This window comes from Meriones unguiculatus, chromosome X (assembly GCF_030254825.1).
Source record: "Meriones unguiculatus strain TT.TT164.6M chromosome X, Bangor_MerUng_6.1, whole genome shotgun sequence".
In the NCBI taxonomy this organism is placed as follows: domain Eukaryota; kingdom Metazoa; phylum Chordata; class Mammalia; order Rodentia; family Muridae; genus Meriones; species Meriones unguiculatus.
Window position 1 is genome coordinate 39,904,284 of NC_083369.1, and position 20,921 is coordinate 39,925,204.

General features: G+C 45.7%; 1 protein-coding gene across 6 annotated transcripts; it reads right to left on the minus strand.

Moving 5' to 3' along the window:
* Positions 1–9,500: 9,500 nt before the first annotated feature.
* On the minus strand, positions 9,501–19,293 carry Irak1 (interleukin 1 receptor associated kinase 1). 6 transcript variants are annotated; one of them, XR_009588525.1, is made up of 14 exons: positions 19,065–19,293; positions 18,821–18,988; positions 18,541–18,672; positions 18,325–18,425; positions 17,949–18,137; positions 17,635–17,699; positions 17,304–17,418; positions 16,459–16,571; positions 15,901–16,108; positions 15,433–15,498; positions 13,983–14,219; positions 13,049–13,159; positions 12,455–12,604; positions 9,501–10,909 (listed from the first exon to the last, which is right to left on the minus strand). XR_009588525.1 is itself a non-coding variant. In XM_060375628.1 (14 exons), the coding sequence occupies exons 1-14, from the start codon at positions 19,198–19,200 to the stop codon at positions 10,848–10,850; spliced, it is 2,031 nt and encodes a 676-aa protein (XP_060231611.1). In that variant the 5' UTR covers positions 19,201–19,292; the 3' UTR covers positions 9,501–10,847. The 6 variants fall into 6 exon arrangements, 4 of the variants coding, with proteins under 4 accessions (XP_060231611.1, XP_021520541.1, XP_021520540.1 ...); XR_009588524.1 differs by having other exon boundaries at positions 17,949–18,140; positions 19,065–19,292; XM_060375628.1 differs by having other exon boundaries at positions 13,049–13,337; positions 19,065–19,292.
* Positions 19,294–20,921: the final 1,628 nt, after the last annotated feature.

Genomic DNA, 20,921 nt, shown 5'->3' on the forward strand with positions numbered 1-20,921 from the left:
AGTTCTTATTCTCCCTTTCTGTTTATTAAGCATCTCCATTAAGGTCCAATTAGATCTTTTTATAACTGCTTGTATTGTTGGGTTGTGTGGTATACCTGTATACCTGTATGTTTTATGTTTATGATATGCAAAATCATTTTATTTTACTGGAAACATATGTGGAAACATTGTAAATCTTACTTTGTAAAGGTATCCCCATGATAACCATCACTTCCAACAAATGTACAATTACAGAATCAACAATGGACTACTTTCTTATTTCCAAGATCTCATATTAACAGCAACATACAATGCAAACGGTTCTAACCTTTTAAAAGACTTATTTATTTTTTATTTATACAGTATTATGTTTACATGCCAGAAGAGGGCACCAGATCTCACTATAGATGGTTGTGAGATACCATCTAATTGCTGGGAATTGAACTAAGGACCTTTGGAATAGCAGACAGTGCTCTTAAACACTGAGCTATCTCTTCCAGCCCAACTGTTCCAACATTTAAAAGACCTCAAATCTTTAAAATTTAAAACACAGCTGAGCATTGGTGGTGCATGCCTGTAATTCCAGCACTCAGGTGGCAGAGGGAAGTGATCTCTGTGAGTTTGAGGTCAGCCTGGTCTACAGAGCTAGTCTAGAGCAGCTAGGGCTTCACAAAGAAACCATATCTCAGACAAACAAGAAAAAAAATCTATTTAAAAGTTTAGTCTTTTTAGAGAGCTAAAGTTTCTCAACTGTGGGCTCCTGTACAAAAAAAAAAAGTTACATATTTTCTTACTCCAAGAAAAGAACCAAGGCACAGTTACAATCAAAGCAAAGCAAAATTAAACTTCAACAGTGTAAATTGCTTAATGTCTGATGTCTGGGACTCATAATCTAGGTACCAAGGGGCCTAGGCAGCTCCATTTCTCTGGCTCAGCCCTCACAGAACATACAGCTTGTCTCATAAGCTGAAGCCCCCTCCATTCTATACCTGTCACTGTCCTTGGTGATCATCCCATGGTCTTAGTATCTCCAATATGCTGGGGACTCCACTGCAACTGAGGTGGCACCTTAACCTTCTAGATTCTCTCCAGGAGTTCCAACCCTGTCATATAGTAAGTGCACCGCCCCAGCTGCTCTTTGTGACCTCTTCAATCCTGCAGTTCTCAAGCTGCCAAAACCAGTACCATGTGAGAGTTCCTTATATAGTAGGAAGTTTGGCTGCCAGCTTAAATGCAGCTTTTTCTCTATCAGGACGACAGCTTCTACATGCTGACCTCGAGGAAATACTTCCTAGAAGTTTTAAAATCACTGATGCTGGATTCTGGTCTCTTTTCTTCTTCTTCTTTTTTTTTTTTTTTGTCTGTTCTCTCTCTCTCTCTCTCTCTCTCTCTCTCTCTCTCTGTCTCTCTTTCTTTTGTTGAGACAGGGTTTCTCTTTGTAATAGCCCTGGCTGTCTGGGGACTCACTGTGTAGACCAGGAAGGCCTTGAACTCACAGAGATCCTCCTGCATCTGCCTCCCAAGTGTAGGCAATTTCTGTCCTAGTTTGCTTTTTATTTTTTTATTTTTTTTGAGACAAGGTTTCTCTGTGTAACAGCCTTGAGTGTCCTGGACTCACTTTGTAAACAAGGCTGGCCCTGAACTCACTGAGATCTGCCTGCCTCATGCCTTCCCATTTGCTGGGATTGAAGGCATGCACCACTACGCCCAGCCCTAGTTCTGTTGCTGTTATAAACACCACAACCAAAAGCAATTTGGGGAAAGAAAGAGTTCATTTCATCTTATATTCATTTTTTTCTAACCCTAACCCTGAGTCAGAGGAAGAACTCAAAATAGGAACCTGAAGGCAGGAGCTGAAGCAGAAAAATTCCAGGACAGCCAGAGCTACACAGAGAAACCCTGTATCTAAAAACAAAAAGCAAAACAAAAAAAGAAAGCCAGAGTAGCTATATTAATGCCAGATAAAGCCAACTTTTGAAGGGATATTACCAGTGACAGAGAGTATGTCATAATATAAAAACGTAAATTAAGAATAAGTATATTCAAGGAGGGACCTTAAAAATACCTGTAACAAAATCTAGCAGAGCAGAAAGAAATAAATGTGAATCCATAGTTAGAGCTGAACTTTGCAATAACTTTCTCAGTCTGCAAGACAAAGTGGGGAGATGGGAAATCATTGAGGATATTGAGACTTGCATTGCACTAAGAGGCACTTTGACCTACCTCAACCAAGAACATTCTACTCAACGAGAGAATATGAACTCATCAAACACACAGGGCACATTGCAAAGCTGACCATATGCTAGGCCTTAAAATAAGTCTCAATAAATTTGGGACAAACTAAATCAATAAAGTATGACTACAATGCAATCACATGAAAAACCATACCAAAAAGATAATCAGAAAAACCTTAAGATGGACTTCTATATATTTATGGATCCAACCAACAAACCAACACTTCTTCTGAAGCTTGAGGATAATTTTATAATTTTAATAAAGTTGAAAATTAAAACTTCAGAGCGGGATATAAATCTCAGCAGCTACCTAGAGGGAAAGAGAAGGGAAAAAAAGCTATTCCAGTTGAGTTAAGCTGCCATGGAGATCACCTACGTGGTGGATAGATAGTCACATGGCCAGGAGGGAAGCTTTAGAGAAAAAGGAAGCACAAAATACCAGAAAAAGCATATGTAGGCTCTGATCAGCATCCAAAAAAAAAAAAAAAAAAAAAAAAAAAAAAAGAAAGAAAGAAACAGAAAATACAATATAACAGTATTTTTTAAAAGATTTATTTACTTACTATGTATATACACCTACATGCCAGAAGAAGGCAAAAGACTTCATTATAGAAGGCTGCGAGCCACCATGTGGGTGCTGGGAATTGAACTCAGGACCTTTGGAAGAAAAGCCAGTCCTCTTAACCTTTTAACCTCTGAGCCATCTCTCCACGCCCCACCCCCTTTTGGTTTTTCAAGACAAGGTTTCTCTGTGTAGCCTTAGCTGTCCTAGACTCCCTTTGTAGACCAGGCTAGCCTCGAACTCACAAGAGATCTGCCTGTCACTGCTTCCCTGAGTACTGGTATTAAAAGCATGTACCACAGTGCTAGGCTGTAAATGGTATTTTCATAGAACTTGCATTGTACTAAGTAACATAAGCAATTTAAAGATGCTTTCAATTGTAAAGGAGCACTGCTAAGTTACTCATGCTCCAGAGAATAACCCTCACCAGTGCTCATGTAGGCAACCCCCATTAAACCCAGTGGGTCATGAAAAGCCAACAAAATAAGACAAGTAGCAGGGCAGAATTCCATTTCTGGGTCCCCTCCCCTGACAGGTTGCTTTCACTTGGCTTTGCAAACCTTTCCTGCCTTTTTGTTTGTTTGTTTGTTTTTCCAGACAGGGTTTCTCTCTGTAGCTCTGAACTCACTCTGTAGACCAGGCTGGCTTCGAACTCAAAGATTCACCTGCCTAAACCTTCCTAGTGCTGGGATTAACATTGCCCAGCCATTTCTGCCCTTTTTTTTTTTTTTTGTTTTGAGACAGGGTTTCTCTGTGTAACAGCCCTGGATGTCCTGGACTTGATTTGTAGACCAGGCTGGCCTCAAAGATCCACCTGTGAAATGGAAGTTTTGATTTCTTTGTAAAGTCAGCTATGTTATGTAAATATGCTTTTGTTTTAATCCCAGGAGTGGGATTTTAGTTGGGCTATAGTTTGTCTACACCTGTTAACTGTCTCAATTGGAGCATGGCTTCTGCCAGCTGGTAATGGCCTTCCACCTATAGCACGGAGAGGGCTAAGGACTCTGAGAGTATAAATATGAGGGCAGAGGAGGAATGTGTGTGGCATTTGGTGTTGGTGTGTGTTGTGTAACAGTTTGGAGAGACCAGAGATGGTGTGGTGGTTTGGAGCAGACAGACAGACAGACAGAAACACTTCGGGGTGCAGTGATGTGGAGGAGACTGCTAGCTGCACCTGTGGTTGATGGAGATTGGTATGGAGTCCTAAAAGAACCTCTTGACTCTAAACAGCAGGGAGAAGTAAAGGGGTCCGGGCCCCTCTCCCCACTAACCTTTTCTCTCCCACATAAGGTGGGGGGGAGGTTGGAAGGGAGGTTGAAGCCTAAACATTCCAAATAAAGTAGAATTTTAAAAATGAGCGCTACACACCTGCCTCTGCTTCCCTGAGTACTAGGATTACAGGCATTTACCACCATGCTTGGCCATTCCTGCCTTTTTAAAAAGAAGGAAGTCACAGAGAAACTTGTTGGTAAGGAATAGCACTTCCTCAAGATCCAGCTATACCACTCCTAGGCATATATCCAAAATATGCTCAAGTACACAACAAGGACATTTGCTCAACCATGTTCATAGCAGCTTTATTCGTGATAGCCAGAACCTGGAAACAGCCCAGATGTCCCTCAAATAAGGAATGGATACAGAAATTGTGGTACATTTACACAATGGAATATTACTCAGCAATAAAAACCAAGGAAATCAAGAAATTTGCAGGCAAATGGTGGGAACTGGAAAAGATCATCCTGAGTGAAGTATCTCAGAAGCAGAAAGACACACATGGTATATATTAGACATATAATATGGGATAAACATAATAAAATCTGTACACCTAAAGAAGCTAAGCAAGAAGGAGGTCCCTGGGTAAGATGATCAACCCTCACTCAGAAAGACGAACAGGATAGACATTGGAAGAAGGAGAAAACAGGAAACAGGACAGGAGCCTACCACAGAGGGCCTCTGAAAGACGCTACCAAGCAGTGTATCAAAGCAGATGCTGAGACTCTTAACCAAACTTTGGGAAGAGTGCAGGGAATCCTATAAAAGAAGGGGGGGATAGTGGGACCTGGAGAGGACAGGAGCTCCACAAGGAGAGCAACAGAACCAAAAAAATCTGGGCACAGGTGTCTTTTCTGAGACTAATTCTCCAACCAAGAACCATTCATGGATATAACTTAGAACCCCTGCTCAGAAGTAGCACATGGCAGTTTAGTCTCCAAGTGGGTACCCCAGTAAGGGGAACATGAACTCAGTGGTGGGCTCCTTGACCACCACCCCTGATGGAGGAGCAGCCTTGCCAGGCCACAGAGGAGGACAATGCAGCCAGTCCTGATGAGACCTGATAAACTAGGGTCAGATGGAAGGGGAGGAGGATCTCCCCTATCAGTGGACTTGAAGAGGGGAATGGGAGGAGATGAAGGAGAGAGGGTAGGATTGGGAGGGAGGGAGGGGGCTATAGCTGGGATACAAAGTGAACAAACTGTAATTATTATAAAAAATAAAAATTTAATTTAAAAAAAAGGAGTTCAGCAGGAGTGGGAGGCAGAAGAAAGGAAAACAGGGGTGGGGTTTAAAATGACAAAATTGCATTATAAACATGTGAAATTGTCAAAGAATCAAACAAAAAGAAAAATGCGGATTGTTAATTAAAATGATAATAAAGTCAATTCATTATGGTAAAAATATTGTAAAGGATAATGTGTATATATTATAAGCCTACTTATGCCATTTTATACAGAAGGACTTTTTTTTAAAACTATTTTTTAAAGATTTATTTATTTTATGTATATAAGTGTTCTAGCTGCATTTCCATCTGCCAGAAGAGGGCATCAGTTCACATTATAGATGGTTGTGAGCCACCAGGAATTGAACTCATGACCTTTGGAAGAACAAACAGTGCTCTTAACCACTGAGCCATCTCTCCAGCACAGGACTTTATTTATTTATTTATTTATTCATTTATTTATTTATTTATTTATTTATTTATTTATTTTAGAGAGAGAGGGTATCATGTATTTCAGGCTGGCTTCAAATTGAACTACACAGCTGAGGATGACCCTCAACTTCTGGTCTTCTTGTTCCCAGGTCTCAAGTACTAGAATTACTGGTGAATACCGCCAGGCCCCACTAACGCAGTGCTGGGGTTGGAACCCAGGTCTTTTTGTGCATGCTGGGAAAACACTCTACTAACTGAGCTACATCCTTATATAAGCTTCCATGATTTTCTTATCCATACAGAATCCTGGAACCAATTTCCTGTGGATACCAAATAATGGCTGTACTTGTGAATCTTCTAGAGGACTCTAGAACCTGTACTTTACAGTATAGGTCCCCAAGACCTATGGCTACCCATAGACTAATATGTTTGAATGTTTGCCCATAGAGAGTGGCACTATTAGGAAGTGTGGCCTTGTTGGAGGAAGTGTTTCACTGTGGGGGTGGGCTTTGAGGTCTCCTATGTCCAATGACAGTCTTCTGCTCTCAATGGATCCAGATGTAGAACTCTCAGCTCATTTTCTAGTACCATGTCTGCCTGCACATTACCATGCTCCTCACCATGACAATTATGGACTAAAAGCTCAGAAACTATAAGCCAGCCCCAACCAAATGCTTTTCTTTATAAAAGTTGTTGCCCTGGTTACAGTGTCTCTTCACATCAATAAAACCCAAACTGATAGCCGGGTGCAGTGGTACACCTCTAATCCTAGCACTCTGGGAGAAACCCAAACTAAGACAGAGGCTCATTGTAACTCCAGTTTCAGAGGATCTAATACCACATTCTGGTCTCTTCTGGCACTAGGCAGACACATGGTTCACATACACACATTCAGGCACTCATACCCACAAAATATGGATAATTTTAGAAAAATAATAGTAAAAATAAAATCTCAAACTACAAGCTGTTTTTTTTTTTTTTTTTTGGAGACAGGGCCTTGGCTGTCCAGGACCTCACCTTGAACTCACAGAGATCCACCTGCCCCTGCCTCCCAAGTACTAGGATTAAAGGCATGTGCCACCACCAACTGGCCCAAAAGCATTTTAAAAGCCAGTGAGGCTATACCCAAATTAATTGGAAAAAGATGACCAAGTTATACCAAAAAAATAAGCAAAAGAAAGGAAATTATCAAGAGTGGAAACTGACAGAATAGAAAATGGACAGATAATTCAGAAAAACTAATGAAATCTCCAAAACTGGCTATTTAAAATTCTCATTAAAATTGATAAGCCTTTATTCTAGGATGACTGAGAAAATAAGGAAGAGAAGGTACAATGTTGTACCAGAAGTCTCAGTTACTGCGGAGACTGGGTTAGGAGGACTACTTATGCCCAGAAAAAGAAAAAGAAACATCAGCTAGGCGCAGTGGCACACGCCAGTAATCCCAGTACTCAAGAAGTCAGAGGCAGGTGGAACTTTCTGAACTTGAGGCTAGCCTGGTCTACAGAGTGAGTCCAGGACAGCCATAACTATTACACTGCGTCTCAGGAAAAAAAAATAAAATAAACAACAACAACAAAAAGAAACATTACTAGTACTTGGAATGACAGTTATCACAACAGAGCCTAAAGATGTTAAAAGGATGAGTTGGTATGATTTTCATTAAATAGGGGGGTGTATCAACTTAAATGAGATGTACAAATCACTTAAAAGAGGTTCAGTATACAAATGATCAACATTGACTCAAAAACACAACCTGAATGGCTAAATATCTAATTTAAATTTAAAGACATTGAATTTCTTTTTTTTCCCTTCCTACCCCCCCCAACTTTTTTCTTTTTTAAGTGGTTGTCATGGGTAGACCTGGCTCGTCTTGAACTCACAGAGATCCCACTACTTCTGCCACCAGGCTGGCCTTAACTAACAGAGATATGCCTGCCTCTTCTTCCTAAATGCTAGGATTAATGGTATGCAACACCATTCCCACTAACACTGAACTAATTAATTAATTCAAGACAGGGTTTCTCTGTGTAGCCTTGGATGTCCCGGACTCTGTAGAACATGCTGGCCTCGAACTCAAAGAGATCTGCCTGCCTCTGTTTCCATAATTGCTGGGATTACAGGTGTGCTGCCACCATGCCCAGCTATGACATTGAATTTAATTAAAACTTTCTAAGGTAGGTGTTAAGAGCTTCCTGGTAGAGTTCATTAAGTCCTTGGCTCCAGCACAGCAAAAATTCAAAATCACAATCCCAAAATAAACCCAACCAACTAACCAACCAACCAACCAACCAACCAATGAAACAAAACAATTAAACAACAACCAAACATACCCTAGGGAGCTGGAGAGATGGCTCAGTAATTAAGGCACTGACTGTTCTTCCAAGGGGCCCAGGCTCAAATCCCAGCACCCACAGTGCAGCTCACAATTGACTGTAACTCTAAGATCTGACGCTCTCACATAGACATACATGCAAGCAAAACACCAATACACATAGAATAAAGGCAAATAAACTTTAAAAAAATGTGCCCTAGCTAAGTGTGGTGGCACAAGTTTCCATCCCAAAACTTGTGAGGTACAGGCAGACAGATCTTTGTGAATTTAAAGCCAGCCTGGTCTACAGAGTGAGTCCAGGACAGCCAAGGTTGCACAGAGAACCCCTGTCTCGAAAAAGCAAAACAAAACAGTACCCAAAGTGAATCAAAATGAAAGAACATTCTAGGTCCAAATGGCTTTCCTAGTTGAACCCATGAAAGATATTAAAAAAAAAAATCAAGTATGTCTAAACTGTTTAACAAAATGTCAGACTTGTTGCAGGATATTTGATTATTGTACATAGAAAACATAACTGACAGAAAAATACCTAAAAGTCTAAAGAGATCTTTTGTTTGCCAGATGCATTTAGGTGTGCCCTAAAGAGATGCAGTTTGGGTGTGCCTCCCTAAAAGCCTTCATAGAAAATAATGCTAAAGAATGGAAAGTTCCTGCCTATTTTAAGGCAAGTTGCTTGGGAGAGGTCTTGTGGTCTTTGCCCTATGACTTGAGGCAAAGTCAGCTAGGTGGTTTTGAGTTGCCCCACAGTAAAGGTGAAATGGTTCGGTTCCTACTGACTTGGCTTGGTGGTCCCCCCACCCCCCAACCATGTCAGTTGACATGGTTCAACCTGCCAAGGGTATAGGACAGGTTTTCTCTCTGGGCTTGAGGGAACAACAGAGAAGCAGCTGGCAGGACACAGGTGGCACAGATTTCTACAAAAGAGAGCTAAGGAGCTGTCTTGGGTTTGGAGGCGCTCAAGAGAAAGGCAGACATGAACAGAATGAAGGAAAATTCCATGTTTATCTCAGAAGCATCATTTGCAATATTCTGCAAAGCTTCTTTCAATTTTTAGAAGAAAAATTCTCAGGTAGGCAGAGTAAGTTTATAAAACACATTTATGGCAATCTTCACAGCTAATGTCACATTTAATGGTCAGACAATATCTACAATGGAGAATGACAAGGGTGTTTATTTCTACCACTTTCTTTTTTTTAATAGAGCGAACAGATTTGTTAAAGAAAGGTGAGAAAGAACTCCTGAGAGTGGGAGTTCCCCACTTATATTCACAACTTATAGGCTCTAGTCAGTGTAATAAATAAAGAAAAATAATAAAAAGGCAGTCGGGCAAGGTGGACGGATCTCTGGAGATTGAGGCCAGTCTAATCTACATATCGATATTAAGGACAGTCAGGGTTACATAGTGAGATCTTGTCTAAAAAGAAAAGTACACACACACACACACACATAGTCACACGTATATGTTGGCAAAGAAGTAAAATTGTCTTTATTTTCAGATGGGATGATTGTATATACACTATCCCAGAATAATCACCCCCAAAATAAGTGCATTTACTAAGTTCACAGAATAAATATCAGAGTTAGAAGTTAATTATATTACTATGTAAGACTGACAAATAATTAGGACATGAAGGTTTCATTTCAAATAGCATAAATACCCATTGAAACTATAAGAAAAAACTTAAAGGCATGTGAAAGCAAGGGTAGCAGCACTGAGGATCTATCCTCCGTCTGGGTGTGACAAGAGAAAAGAACAGATGCTAGGGGTCTGAGTTGTGGGTGGACACTCAAGAACCTGGAGATGTAGAGCTTTAGGAAAACAAAAGGTTTTTATGGTAACAAATGCCACAAGTTTAACCTGATGGTGAAATGTATGCTTTTATTACTCAAGAACAAATAGGATGTCATCAGTTCTTCACAGGGGCATGTAGTGTGACTCGTGACTCACACACAGAATCACTGTAAGCCTGGGCTGTAACCCTGGGTTACTTTTGAAGATATTTGGTTACACAAAAACTTGTTTCTTAAAATGGAACATTCTTCCCTCTTCAAATACTTTTCTTTGCTCTCAGTTTCTGCTTTCTTGGGGCTTCTCGCTGTCTTGGTACCACAAAGCTGGTCTTTCCTGAACCTTTCTACCACAACCAGTACTGTGGTCTAACAGTTAACTTGGGGCATCCACAGCCCACCTGCAGGATATAGGAACAGCTTGCCTAGCAGGCAGTCACATGAAACTAGCTCACAGGTATCTGGCAAGGCCTACACATACCCATGCAAAATGAAAGAGGGGTCCTATTGGACTCTTGGGAGAGTTTTAGAGTGTTCACTTCTAGCTAATGAACTAATATGTAAGACACTCCTTTTTTGGGGGGCAATTTACAAGCACAATAGCTACTTTCACTTGGGACTCTAGGGAAGTTCAAAGGATGGAATAACAGTTATGACAAGCCTGGCCTGTGGATACCTTGTTTAGTTCCCACCATGCAAACAGCCCCACTTGCTTCCACTGGGCCTGTGTAGCTAGGAGTCTTCTCTCATGTACTACCCAACCCCTTAGGCCATCTGCTTGCCTTGTTCCCAAATACTGGCCTGAAATGGCCTGCCATATCAGCTTTTATCAGGTTCTTTGGCCGGCCCTGTCTGTACTCAACACCCTCAGAACAAAAGGGTCCACCACCCTCTCTCCTTTGCCAGGGTGGGCCGCCACACCTGATGCCTTTCGGCTACTAAGGAGGTTGCACATCATGAGAACTTCCAAACATGAGAACTTTGACATCTGAGTCTGAGAGATTTGCCTGGGTGAACAAATCAGCTCTGAAATTCGTCACTTTCTTCAGGCCCCTGCCTGTTTTCATGTTCTAAATCCAAGCCTATGGAAGAGAAAATACCACTTAGCAAGTTGGGGACAACGTCTTGTCTTCCAAATGCCCTGGTTTGAACCATGACCTCAGAATTTATAGGGCACCCTCCCTCCGCAGCTGAGGACTGAACCCCAAGGCCTTGCATTTACTCTACCACTGGGCTAAGTCCCCACCTCACCCAGTATGTTTTTTGAAGACAGGGTTTCTCTGTGTAGGCTGTAGACTGGCTGTCCTGGAACTTCCTCTGTAGACCAGGCTGACCTCAAACTCAGAGATCTACCTGCCTCTGCTTCCCAGAGTGCTGGGACTATGGGCATGTGCCACCACCATCCAGCTCAGAGCACTCTTTGGAACTAAGGTTTTTTTTCTTTTCTTTCTTTCTTTTCTTTTTTTTTTGGTAGTTAAGTTTTTGAAAATAAGATCTTTATTTTTATATGTGTGTCTGAATGGGTTTTATATGCACCATCTATACACAGGTGTCTGTGGAGGGCAGAAGAGGGACTCAGATCCTCTGGGACTGGAGTTACAAGTGGTTGTGAATTACCTAATAGGGATTCTGGAAACTGAACCTAGGTCATCTGCAAATCTGCAAAAGCAGTTCATGCCTTTATCCACTGAGCAATTTCTCTAGCCCACTAGCTTTTTGTTTTGTTTTGTTTTTTCTTTATTTTTACAAATCATTTTTTAAGATTATTATTTATTATGTATAAAATGTTGTTTGCATGTACACCTGCACGCCAGAAGAGGGCACCATATTTAATATTTAATTATAGATGGTTGTGAGCCACCATGTGGTTGCTGGGAATTGAACTCATGACCTCTGGAAGAGCAGCCAGTGCTCTTAACCTCTGTGTCATCTCTCCAGCCCATGTGCCCATGATTTTTTTTTTTCTTCAAGACAGGGTTTCTCTGTGTACCTTTACCTACCCTGGGACTAGCTCTGTAGATTAAGCTGGCCTCGAACTCACAGCAACCCACCTACATCTGCCTCCCTGAAAGCTGGGATTGCAGGTGTGTGTATGCCATTGTGCCTGGCTGGCAAGTTTGTTTTTTTGAGACAGGGTCAGGGTCTCAGGTAGCTTAGCCTGAAACTGTCTATGTGGCCAAGAATGACCTTTACAGACACACTTATCCCCAGCTAAGGCTTTTTTCTTTTTCCTAAATAGCAGCTTGTCAAATAATACTTGGAATAGAAAATTCCTGTTGGGACTTCACATTTTCTGGAAGCGGAGGAGAATGGTACTCACAGATGAAGAGAAGGTACTATTGGTGGGGAGTAAGGGATTGAGCCAGGCATCTCCTCACAGATGTTGAACAAAAGCTGAGTTGCCAACAATTACAGGGAGTGGCCTGCCTGTTCCACATTCTTGGTGAGTGGGCATCTTAATTGTGCAGCCAGGAGAAATGCTCTATTTAGGGTTGGCACGAGGAATTATGCCTGTGTACCCTGGAGCTGCAGAGTATGAGCTTGTGCACCTGTGTGTATGACAGTGGTGGGAGGCTCTTCTGGGGGCCCAGTCTTTAGGAAGCTGAGCTGGAGGTATCCCCAGGTACCTGGGAAAAAGCCTGATGACAGCAGTTGCAGGCTATCCAAGACCCCCTCCTCATATAGGGCCAGCTTCTGTATCATCTTCTGTCGGGCTGGGTTGATGATGATCTGTGGTGGCTCTGATGGCAGCGATGTGGAGCTGCCCATGGATGAGCCTGGGAAGACACAGTAACTGCTAAGTGACACTCGGGCCTCCACAGTCTTCGCAGACCTCACTGCCCATGACACTGGCCACATGGCAGGATTCCCAGTGAACTAAGGCTGAAGCTGGGAGAAGTCATATAACAGACCAGGCTCCTAGACTGCTAGGACAGAGCCTAATACACTTTTGACTTCAGGCATGGGGTGGGGAGAAGGGCTAAGAAGGGAGCTCCTACTACTTCTTACTCATGTGGGGAGCAGGGCCCCCAGAGTGAGGGGAAGTAAAACAGTACCAAGCCATGCTCTCTGTGGCCTTTTCCATAGCCCTGAGCTAAGGACACAGTGGTCCAAACATTTGGTCCTGGATCCCTCTGCTCAGAAGACATGGGTGGGGAAGAAAGTGACTATTATTAAAGGAGAGCCTTGTCCCTCCTGTGGATACATATCCCCAGAGTTACCTTCCACGGTTGTGGGCTGAACACCTGGATCACTCCTCCAACATGATTCTCTGGTAGTGCCCTCTTGGGTACAGCTAGCCTCTCTGAAGGATGGTGGGCTTGGGCAGGAACCTGGAGTCAAGTGCCAGGAGTGCAGGGCAGCAGAGAGGCAGGGAACACTCTCATCACTCTCCACTGGCTGGTTGGGAGTTTTCTGGAGCTGGGCTGGGGATCTTCTGCTCACTACTACATGCTGCCATGGTTCACCCCCACTCTGGGCACTGCCAGTGGTAGACATGTAGGAGTTCTCCTGTGGGGAAGGGGGGCCATGGCCGGCAACCTCTGGCTCCCAAGGAGGCCCTGCCTGCAGCCCCTCTAGACTCTTGTATACCTGTGTGGAGAGAGGCTCTCAGGATGGGCAGAGCTGGGGATCCTCGCTGGGCAGGGCAGCCCTGACCTGACAGCCTGCGGTTCAACCACACAGCTGCTCCAGGTTGGCCTAGACTTGCCTGTGTTCAGGTTGCTACTACAGGCCCCATATAGCCTTAGTAATGCCAGGAAACACCAAGCAGCTGGGAAAACATTGCCCTTTTTTCTTTGTCTGATCACAAGGATTATTGAGATTCATGGCCACCAAAGCCAAGGACTCTATTCTCAACTATCACCAGAATAAGAGGTGGAAGGTAAAAGTAAAAGAATAAAGGTAGTACCCACTATAGGGCGTGATCAGAGCCCTTTCCTTCTACCTGGGATCTGGCCCCACCCAGCAAAGCAGCAGCCCTTTACCACTTGGTCTGCAGAGCACCTCCCCAAATAGAGCCAAAGGGCAAGCAAGGAGTGTTGGGAGTTTTGCCTCTGTAAGCACTTTGTAGCTCTTGCTGTCTAGCAGGGCAAGAACACAAGGTTCTTCACTGGCCACTATGTCTTCATTAGTAGCTGGCTTCCCCAGGGCTACCTGGGTCATGGGGGGCCTCTTCTTGGCCCGACGGTGCATGCAGCAACAAGCCAGTTGAGCTAGGGCCAGGCCCAATCGGGGTGGGCAGGGCCCAGGTCTGTAGTCCAGGTGCTTCTTATAGATGTGGGCAGCAATTGGAGCAGCCCAAGCATCCATGGCCATACCCAACTGCAGAGTAGGCTGGGTGCTTTTCAGGGCCACTCCGGCCTCTTCAGCCTCATCTTCAATCAGGTCTTTCTGTAGGACAAATACTGTGAGAATGGCTCTGCTAAATCTTCCAGGCCACTGCCACTCAGTCCTATGGTCTTTCTTTCACTGGGTTCATTAAAATACTGTGTGCCCAATGCTGTCTGGGACTCTACTGATAACAGCCACAAACCAAACACTCTGGGCCTTATTTTACAGTCCTGATATTCCATTGCAGTGGGGGAAATAGATGCCAACAAACCTATTAGTCTGTTAGCAAGGGCCATGGGGCCTGAGCAAGTGCCCCATGTTAGCAAGTGGCACTTGAGCTGGGATGTGCTAATGCATGCAGAAGGTTAAAGGAAGAAGGGATAGGTAGAGTATGGTTCACAGTTTGTTCTACCATCCAGGAGAAGCAATGGGAGATGTACAAATCTGTAAGAGGTGAAGACCTGGCATTATCAAAGCATCTTCTGGGTCTAGGAATTGCTGGAATAGTGCTCATGTGTTAAAAGTCTGTTTTCTATATGGGAAACTGAGGCTCAATGAAGGGCAGGAATGTGATCCATGGCCACTGTTAAGATGGGACTAAAACCCAGTTGTTGTTTTTTTTGTCTCTGTGTGTTTGTCTGTCTGAGATGGGATACTAGGTTTTATTTTGTTTTTTTGTTTTGTTTTTGACAGAGGGTCTTGGTATGTAGCCCCAGATGGTCTATAGCAATCTTCCTGCCTCAGACTCTTGAATGTTGGGGCCAAAAGCATGTGTTCACATGCTAAACTTTAGGTCTCTTATTTTTTAGTCCCATCTCAGTGCACAATAAGAAACACAGGCATGCAGGCGTACAGATCAGGATGGTTTGGAATTGCCCCTATAACAGCCTGCCTATCTATCCTTGGCCCTGTCTTCTATAAGTTTCATTAGACCCAAGGTGTCAGGAATATCCCTCTCACTGTCCCCAGCCCAAGGCAGAGAGAGACCTGTGAAGGTTCTTTTTTCCCCTTTGATGGAACCCAGGGCCTTGCACATAAGGTAATCACGCTGCCACTGGATGTAACATCCCTGGCCCCAAGGCTTATGTACACAATAAACAGGTTCTTCTTTGCAAGGTAAAACCACTTGGGGACTCACCCACTTCCAAACAGGAGTCAACAGCAGCAGTGGCAGGCTACTGTGGGGCACTGCAAAAGATTCTACCCTCTAGGGCTGTACTTTCTGGTTGCAGCTGCCCCTTCCTCCCTCCATGCCCTACCTTAGAAGGCTCACCAGATACTTGGTCCTGGTACCTTGTGTCCTCACAGCCCTCTGACCAGCAAGGGTTTCCAATATCACCTAGAGAGGGTGGGACAGAGAGCATCACTCTAGGTCTTAGCAGGGAGAAATTATGTAGAAAAGAGGCCTGCAGCATGGGGATGGATCAGCACTGATGGGACAGCAGCCCTGGGACAGGCAGGTAAAAACCACCTCCCAGCAAGGACAGCATTATGTTATATGACTGAAACTTAAGCAATTCAGAGTGGCTACATGAAGCAAAAAAGATGCAAAATTACAAACATGATTTAGTGCAAGGGAAGAGGGGAGGTGTATGAGGCCGGGTGAGCCCTGAGGCCAAATGTATGCTAGCTTCTCACTAGGTTTGCCTCCGATCTAAGCCTAGAATTTTCTAGGCTTTCCTGCCTTTACTTATTGGTGGTCCCCCCACCCCCTAAGCCAACAGAAGGGCTGGTGGCTCACCACTCCAAAGCTGAAGGTATCGGTGTCCACAGCTAACCGACCTGTCTTGATGTACTCCTCAGGCAGGTAGGCAAGGGTACCCCGTACTGTGCAAGTCCGGGCCACAGAACTGCTCTGGCTTGGGTTGGCCCCTGCAAGGCGGCTGAAACGAGCCAGGCCAAAGTCTCCCAGCTTGGGCATCAGCCTCTCATCCAGAAGCACATTAGAACTTGGAGAAGGAAGAATGGCACCAGTTCAGGCTGGTCCTAGCGTTTTCCATCCTCCACACCTAAGTGTTCCTGATAAGCTGGCACACTGCTTATGGAAAGTAGCTGGCACTGAATCCCCGCTGTCTGAGGGTCAGATGTCCCAGGGCCCCTTCATATAGTTTGGCTTTTGCTCACCACTGGGGCCTATCACCAGCTTCAATTCCATACCTGCACCATGCAGGGATGCTCAGAGTCCTAAGTACTCTCAAGTCTGAGGTCCCATCCCCATATTCACAGGACTGGGCAGGAGGAATCTCACAGGGACACTCAGAACATGGCTGCTCTACAGCTCTTCTGAGCCCCTCCTCACCTCTTGATGTCTCCATGGATGAGGCTGGGGCTGTCCTGATGTAAAAACTGAATAGCCCGGGCTGTGCCCAGAAGAATGTCCAGTCGTTGAGGCCAAGAGAGTGGGGAGCAGGTCTGGGTTTGGAGAGGCAAAGATGGAAGCACAGGGGCAGCTGTTCTTTGACCTCCAACCTCCCCTCACCTGTCACTCTGTGGCTTGGAGCAAGCTAGCTACTTTACTTTCTGAGCCTCAATTTCTGTTTCTGGAAAATGAGGAGCAGGACTGTCCATGATCTGATTCATGAGGAAGTGGTAACTAAAGCTATTCTAAAGGTTTTGGCAAGCACTCTATAGCTGGGATAATAGCAAGGGAACATTTCTCAGGACTCAAGACAGAATGTGATGGGCCCGGGTTTACCTGACTACACAGAAAGTGCTGATGCCCTTCTCCCTCCCCTCCCCCAAAACAGCTTGAGAGGGAAGCTCTTATCTTGTATATGTAGTAGCTTGTGAGTATGACTCTCAAGCATGGCTTAATCTTGGGTTCAGTTGGACAGCCTGTCTCCACTGGTCCCCATTCCTCAAGAGTTACATGGTCTAAATCCTTTATCTACTCTGCTTGCAAAGGCAATAACACCCCCCCCCTCTTTAGAGGAATGGCCTGGGGCCAGAGGTATATGCCTATAATTCTAGCACAGAGCAGGCTGAGGCAGGAGAATTGCCAGTTTGAGGCCAGCCTGGGTAGTCAGGCATTGCCTCAAACAAAGAAGCAAATAAAAAGTGAGTTTGAGGAACCAGGAGCCCAAGTCCTGCCTGACACAGGCTAAGGGGTGATGCCATTAAAGGTTCCAGACTAGGTGGGACTACCTGAAGGTGCAGTCGATCCTCCAAGGACCCATTGGGCAGGAAGCCATAAACAAGGCAGTAGAAGCCACTCTCTGCACAGTAGCCAGCAAAGTCCACTATATTTGGGTGATGAAACCTGTTACAAAGAGTGGACTCTGAGTTCTTCAGTTCTCTGGGCTCCACTACCTTTTATCAAGCTGGGTGGGCAGCCATTGATGTACCCTCACCTGGGCCTGGCAAGGCCTGGAGGGCACAAGGGAGCCAGGGCTTGTGTTGTGCAGTCTTAAAGACTGACAAGGCCCTGGTATGGCTCTCTTTGTGCCCCTAGACAGGAGGGACTCCCAAAACTCACCTTGACAGCTGTTCCACCTCAGTTAAGAAGCTCTGTTTCACCACAGTCCACTCTAGATCAGCCTCCTGCAGCCCCAGACATGGTGGGGGAAGAGGCAGGGAAAGTAGGCAGCATGAGCCAAGCTTGCCAGCTGTTTCCAGGCCCTTAACAATGGTAGGCTTGGGATCCTTGAACTGGAATCAGAGGACTGAAGGAATTGCTTGGGGAGGTGGGAGTCAGGTGACTGCAGAAGTCAGGGCTGATGGAGGGAGGAACTGGGCAAACAAGGACTGATGGATTGTTTTCCAGGTGGCTACCCACCCTGTTACACCTACCTCCTTCAGTCTCTTCACAGCATATGTGGTATTTCTCATTACTGCTCGGTACACACACCCAAAACCACCCTCTCCAATCCTGAGCTCTTCAGAGAAGTTGCAGGTGCCTTGGGAAATCTCACAGAGGGGCCAGCAAAATGGGGAGGGATGGACTTTTTGGAGCTCAGACACTGGGCTCTCTGGGCTTGGCTGCTGGAAGAGACCACAGAGTAGGTGAGGATCCTGTGTATTCTCCTTTGTCCAGGCTGAAAGCTCCCCTCAACCCTGGTTGTCTCTCACATAACCTGGCTGGGCTGATTTGGGCTCTGTGATAGACCAAAAGCTAAGTTTCTTTCTCCTTGCCTGGAAATTTCCCTGGGGCTTAAGGCACACCTACCTTGGTAGAGGAAAGGGCTGAAGATTGCAGTGGTGGCCCGAAGGAAGCAGGGCTTGGAATGGGGAGCTCTGATTTGGAATGGGTCTTGGAGCCTGGAAAAGCTTTATAAAGATGGCAGTGAGAGGCAGACAGACCAGCAGCAGTCTACAGCCATGTCAACAGTCATGGTGGCCTTTTCCTCTGGCCTATTAAGCCCAACACCCAGGCTCTTTTTACCTGGGGAGAGGAAGGTGGAGGCAGAGGACTGTAATTTCCGGGGACTCCAGTCCTCAGCCTCGGAGCCTGGAGAGATGCTCGTGGGCCTTGGAGCAGCGGTGCTTGGGGGCAGAACTGGGGCAGGGGGGTGCCCTAGGACAAGGAAGGAAAGGAGGGTTATGACTCAGGTCTGTCCATCTCTGTTTGTGTGTGTCCCATATGGTCCCCTATCTCAGAGGCTCTGTACCGGTCACCTCTCTCGGGTTCCCATCCCTAGGTCCCTGGGGCTACACTTGCTCACAGGCTGTAATGATGTCCCGCGCTCGCAGCAGCTGCAGGTGCGTGAGGATGTGAACGAGGTCAGCCACTCGTGCGTTGCGGTTGATCCAGGGCCACAGGACGCTGGCCGTGCGCTGCTCTGAGCGCTCGCACAGCCGCAGCTCTGTCTGATCGCGCACGATCAAGGCCGCTGTGGGATGGAGAATGTCAAGCTTCAGCTCTAGAAGCCCCGGTCACCCGCCCCACGCCGGCCTGCCGTCACCCACCAAACTGGCACCAGTCGGCGGGCTCCAAGGCGTCCATCACTTTGTAGAAACGGCACATAACCCAGGGTGGCACCTCGTACAAGAAGTGCTGGGCGCCCGGAACTGCAGGCTCCCCGGGGCCCAGACCCCCGGCCATGGCCGCCGCCGCCGGACCGAGGCCTCTCGGGGCCTCGGCGAGCGCGGGCCTTAGCCGGCCGGGTCCGCAGACACTGACTCACTTCCCCTTCAAGCCTGCCTCGTGCAACGCCCGGCAGGGCGGAAGAGGCGGCGCTCGGGCCTGACGCCATCTTGCCCTCCGCGGCCTTCGGCCACACGGGGGCGTCCCGTGCCGCCCACGACCCAGGGAAGGAGCTCTGCTAGGCAGGAGGGCATCCGTCATGGGAGAACAGAGGACTGTGATCCTACACGGAGCGTGGTCTTCCAGCAAAGGAAACCATCTAAATAGAGCTGAGCAGGATGAAGACAAAGGGCATAGGAAAGACACAATGCTCTATAAAGGCAGTTTATGCCAAGTCTGGTTAAAGCCACGGAGAGGCTCCCTTTGGCCGTATTTGTGGTGCACTGGAGCCAGCCGAATTGTTGGTAGGACAAGGTCAAATGTGGGCCACAATGTGGCCCTCTGGTTGACTCTAGTCATCTGATGGTAAGGATGGATACCCAGAGAAGGGCCTGGAAGATTGTACAACACATAGCTGTGTGTGCTAGATCCCCATGCCTCACCCCTGCCTCCAGGAACCTGCCAGCAGCTAGCTGAGCCAGCAAGTGTAGATCTTCACAGAATCTGTCTGTGCAGGATCCTCACTAGCTTGCCAACCCACACATTTATGTCTCTTAACAGGCCTTGCTCTGTCATCATATGCATCATATTCAGCTCTTGCTGTCCCTTTCCTTTTTCTGTCACACTTTTATCGTAGTTTACACTTCTCCCCACGAAGACGCTAGGGTCTAGCAGCTTCTCCTAACCTTTACTAGAGCAGTTGTCAGTGACACCACCTATTGTGACCTCTTAGCCACATGAGTGTCTCTTGCCCACTCCTCTAATGTTCTCCATTCACGGATTTCTTTGGCTTTTTTGGGCTCTCAATGAGCCACATCTCAGTGCACGCTACTTGCTCACTATACTCTCTAAAGTCCTCTTCCCATGAGCTCAGTACTCTTAGCATCAGCCATTACCACTTACCTGCATGAACTTTATGGCTCCGATAAGGCTTACCGCTCAGGTGGTTTTCCTCAGGCACAAATCACCAAATCACTTTCTTAAGGAAGACCTTCTTCAAGTTCCCAAAGCTTTCCCATTGAGTCCCAGCTCTTTACAGATGTTTGGAAGATGGCATAGCCAGCCTCTGCCCACTCACCTGAACTTTAAGCCATTAAGAACTCTTCAGATGTTGGGCTTGGTGGTGCACCCCTTTAATTCCAGCACTCAGGAAACAAAGGCAAGTGGATCTTTGAATTTGAGGTTAGTCTGGTCTAAATAGTGAGTTCCAGGTCAGCCAGGGATACAAAGTGAGACCCTGCCACAAAAAGACCAAGACCAAACCCAGGGAAAAAAAAAAGGCAAAAAAAAAAAAAAAAAAAAAAAAAAAACCCAAAACAAACCTTAGTTACTTCTCATTTTGCTTTGACGTTGAGTTTGCACATACCCCTGCTTTTGCCCTTCCCAACAAGACAGCATAAACAGGTGTGTGGAAAGCTTCCTTAAATCGCACCTAATTCTTTTCTTGGACACATCTTGAGCTTGCTGGAGTTCCGTGCCTCTAAACTTTTCTAATTTCCCACTGCCCAAGGAAGAGCCACAGGCAGTAACTTGGCCTTCCTTACTTCTTTGTTTCTCCAGCTGAGAGCATGCAACAACTT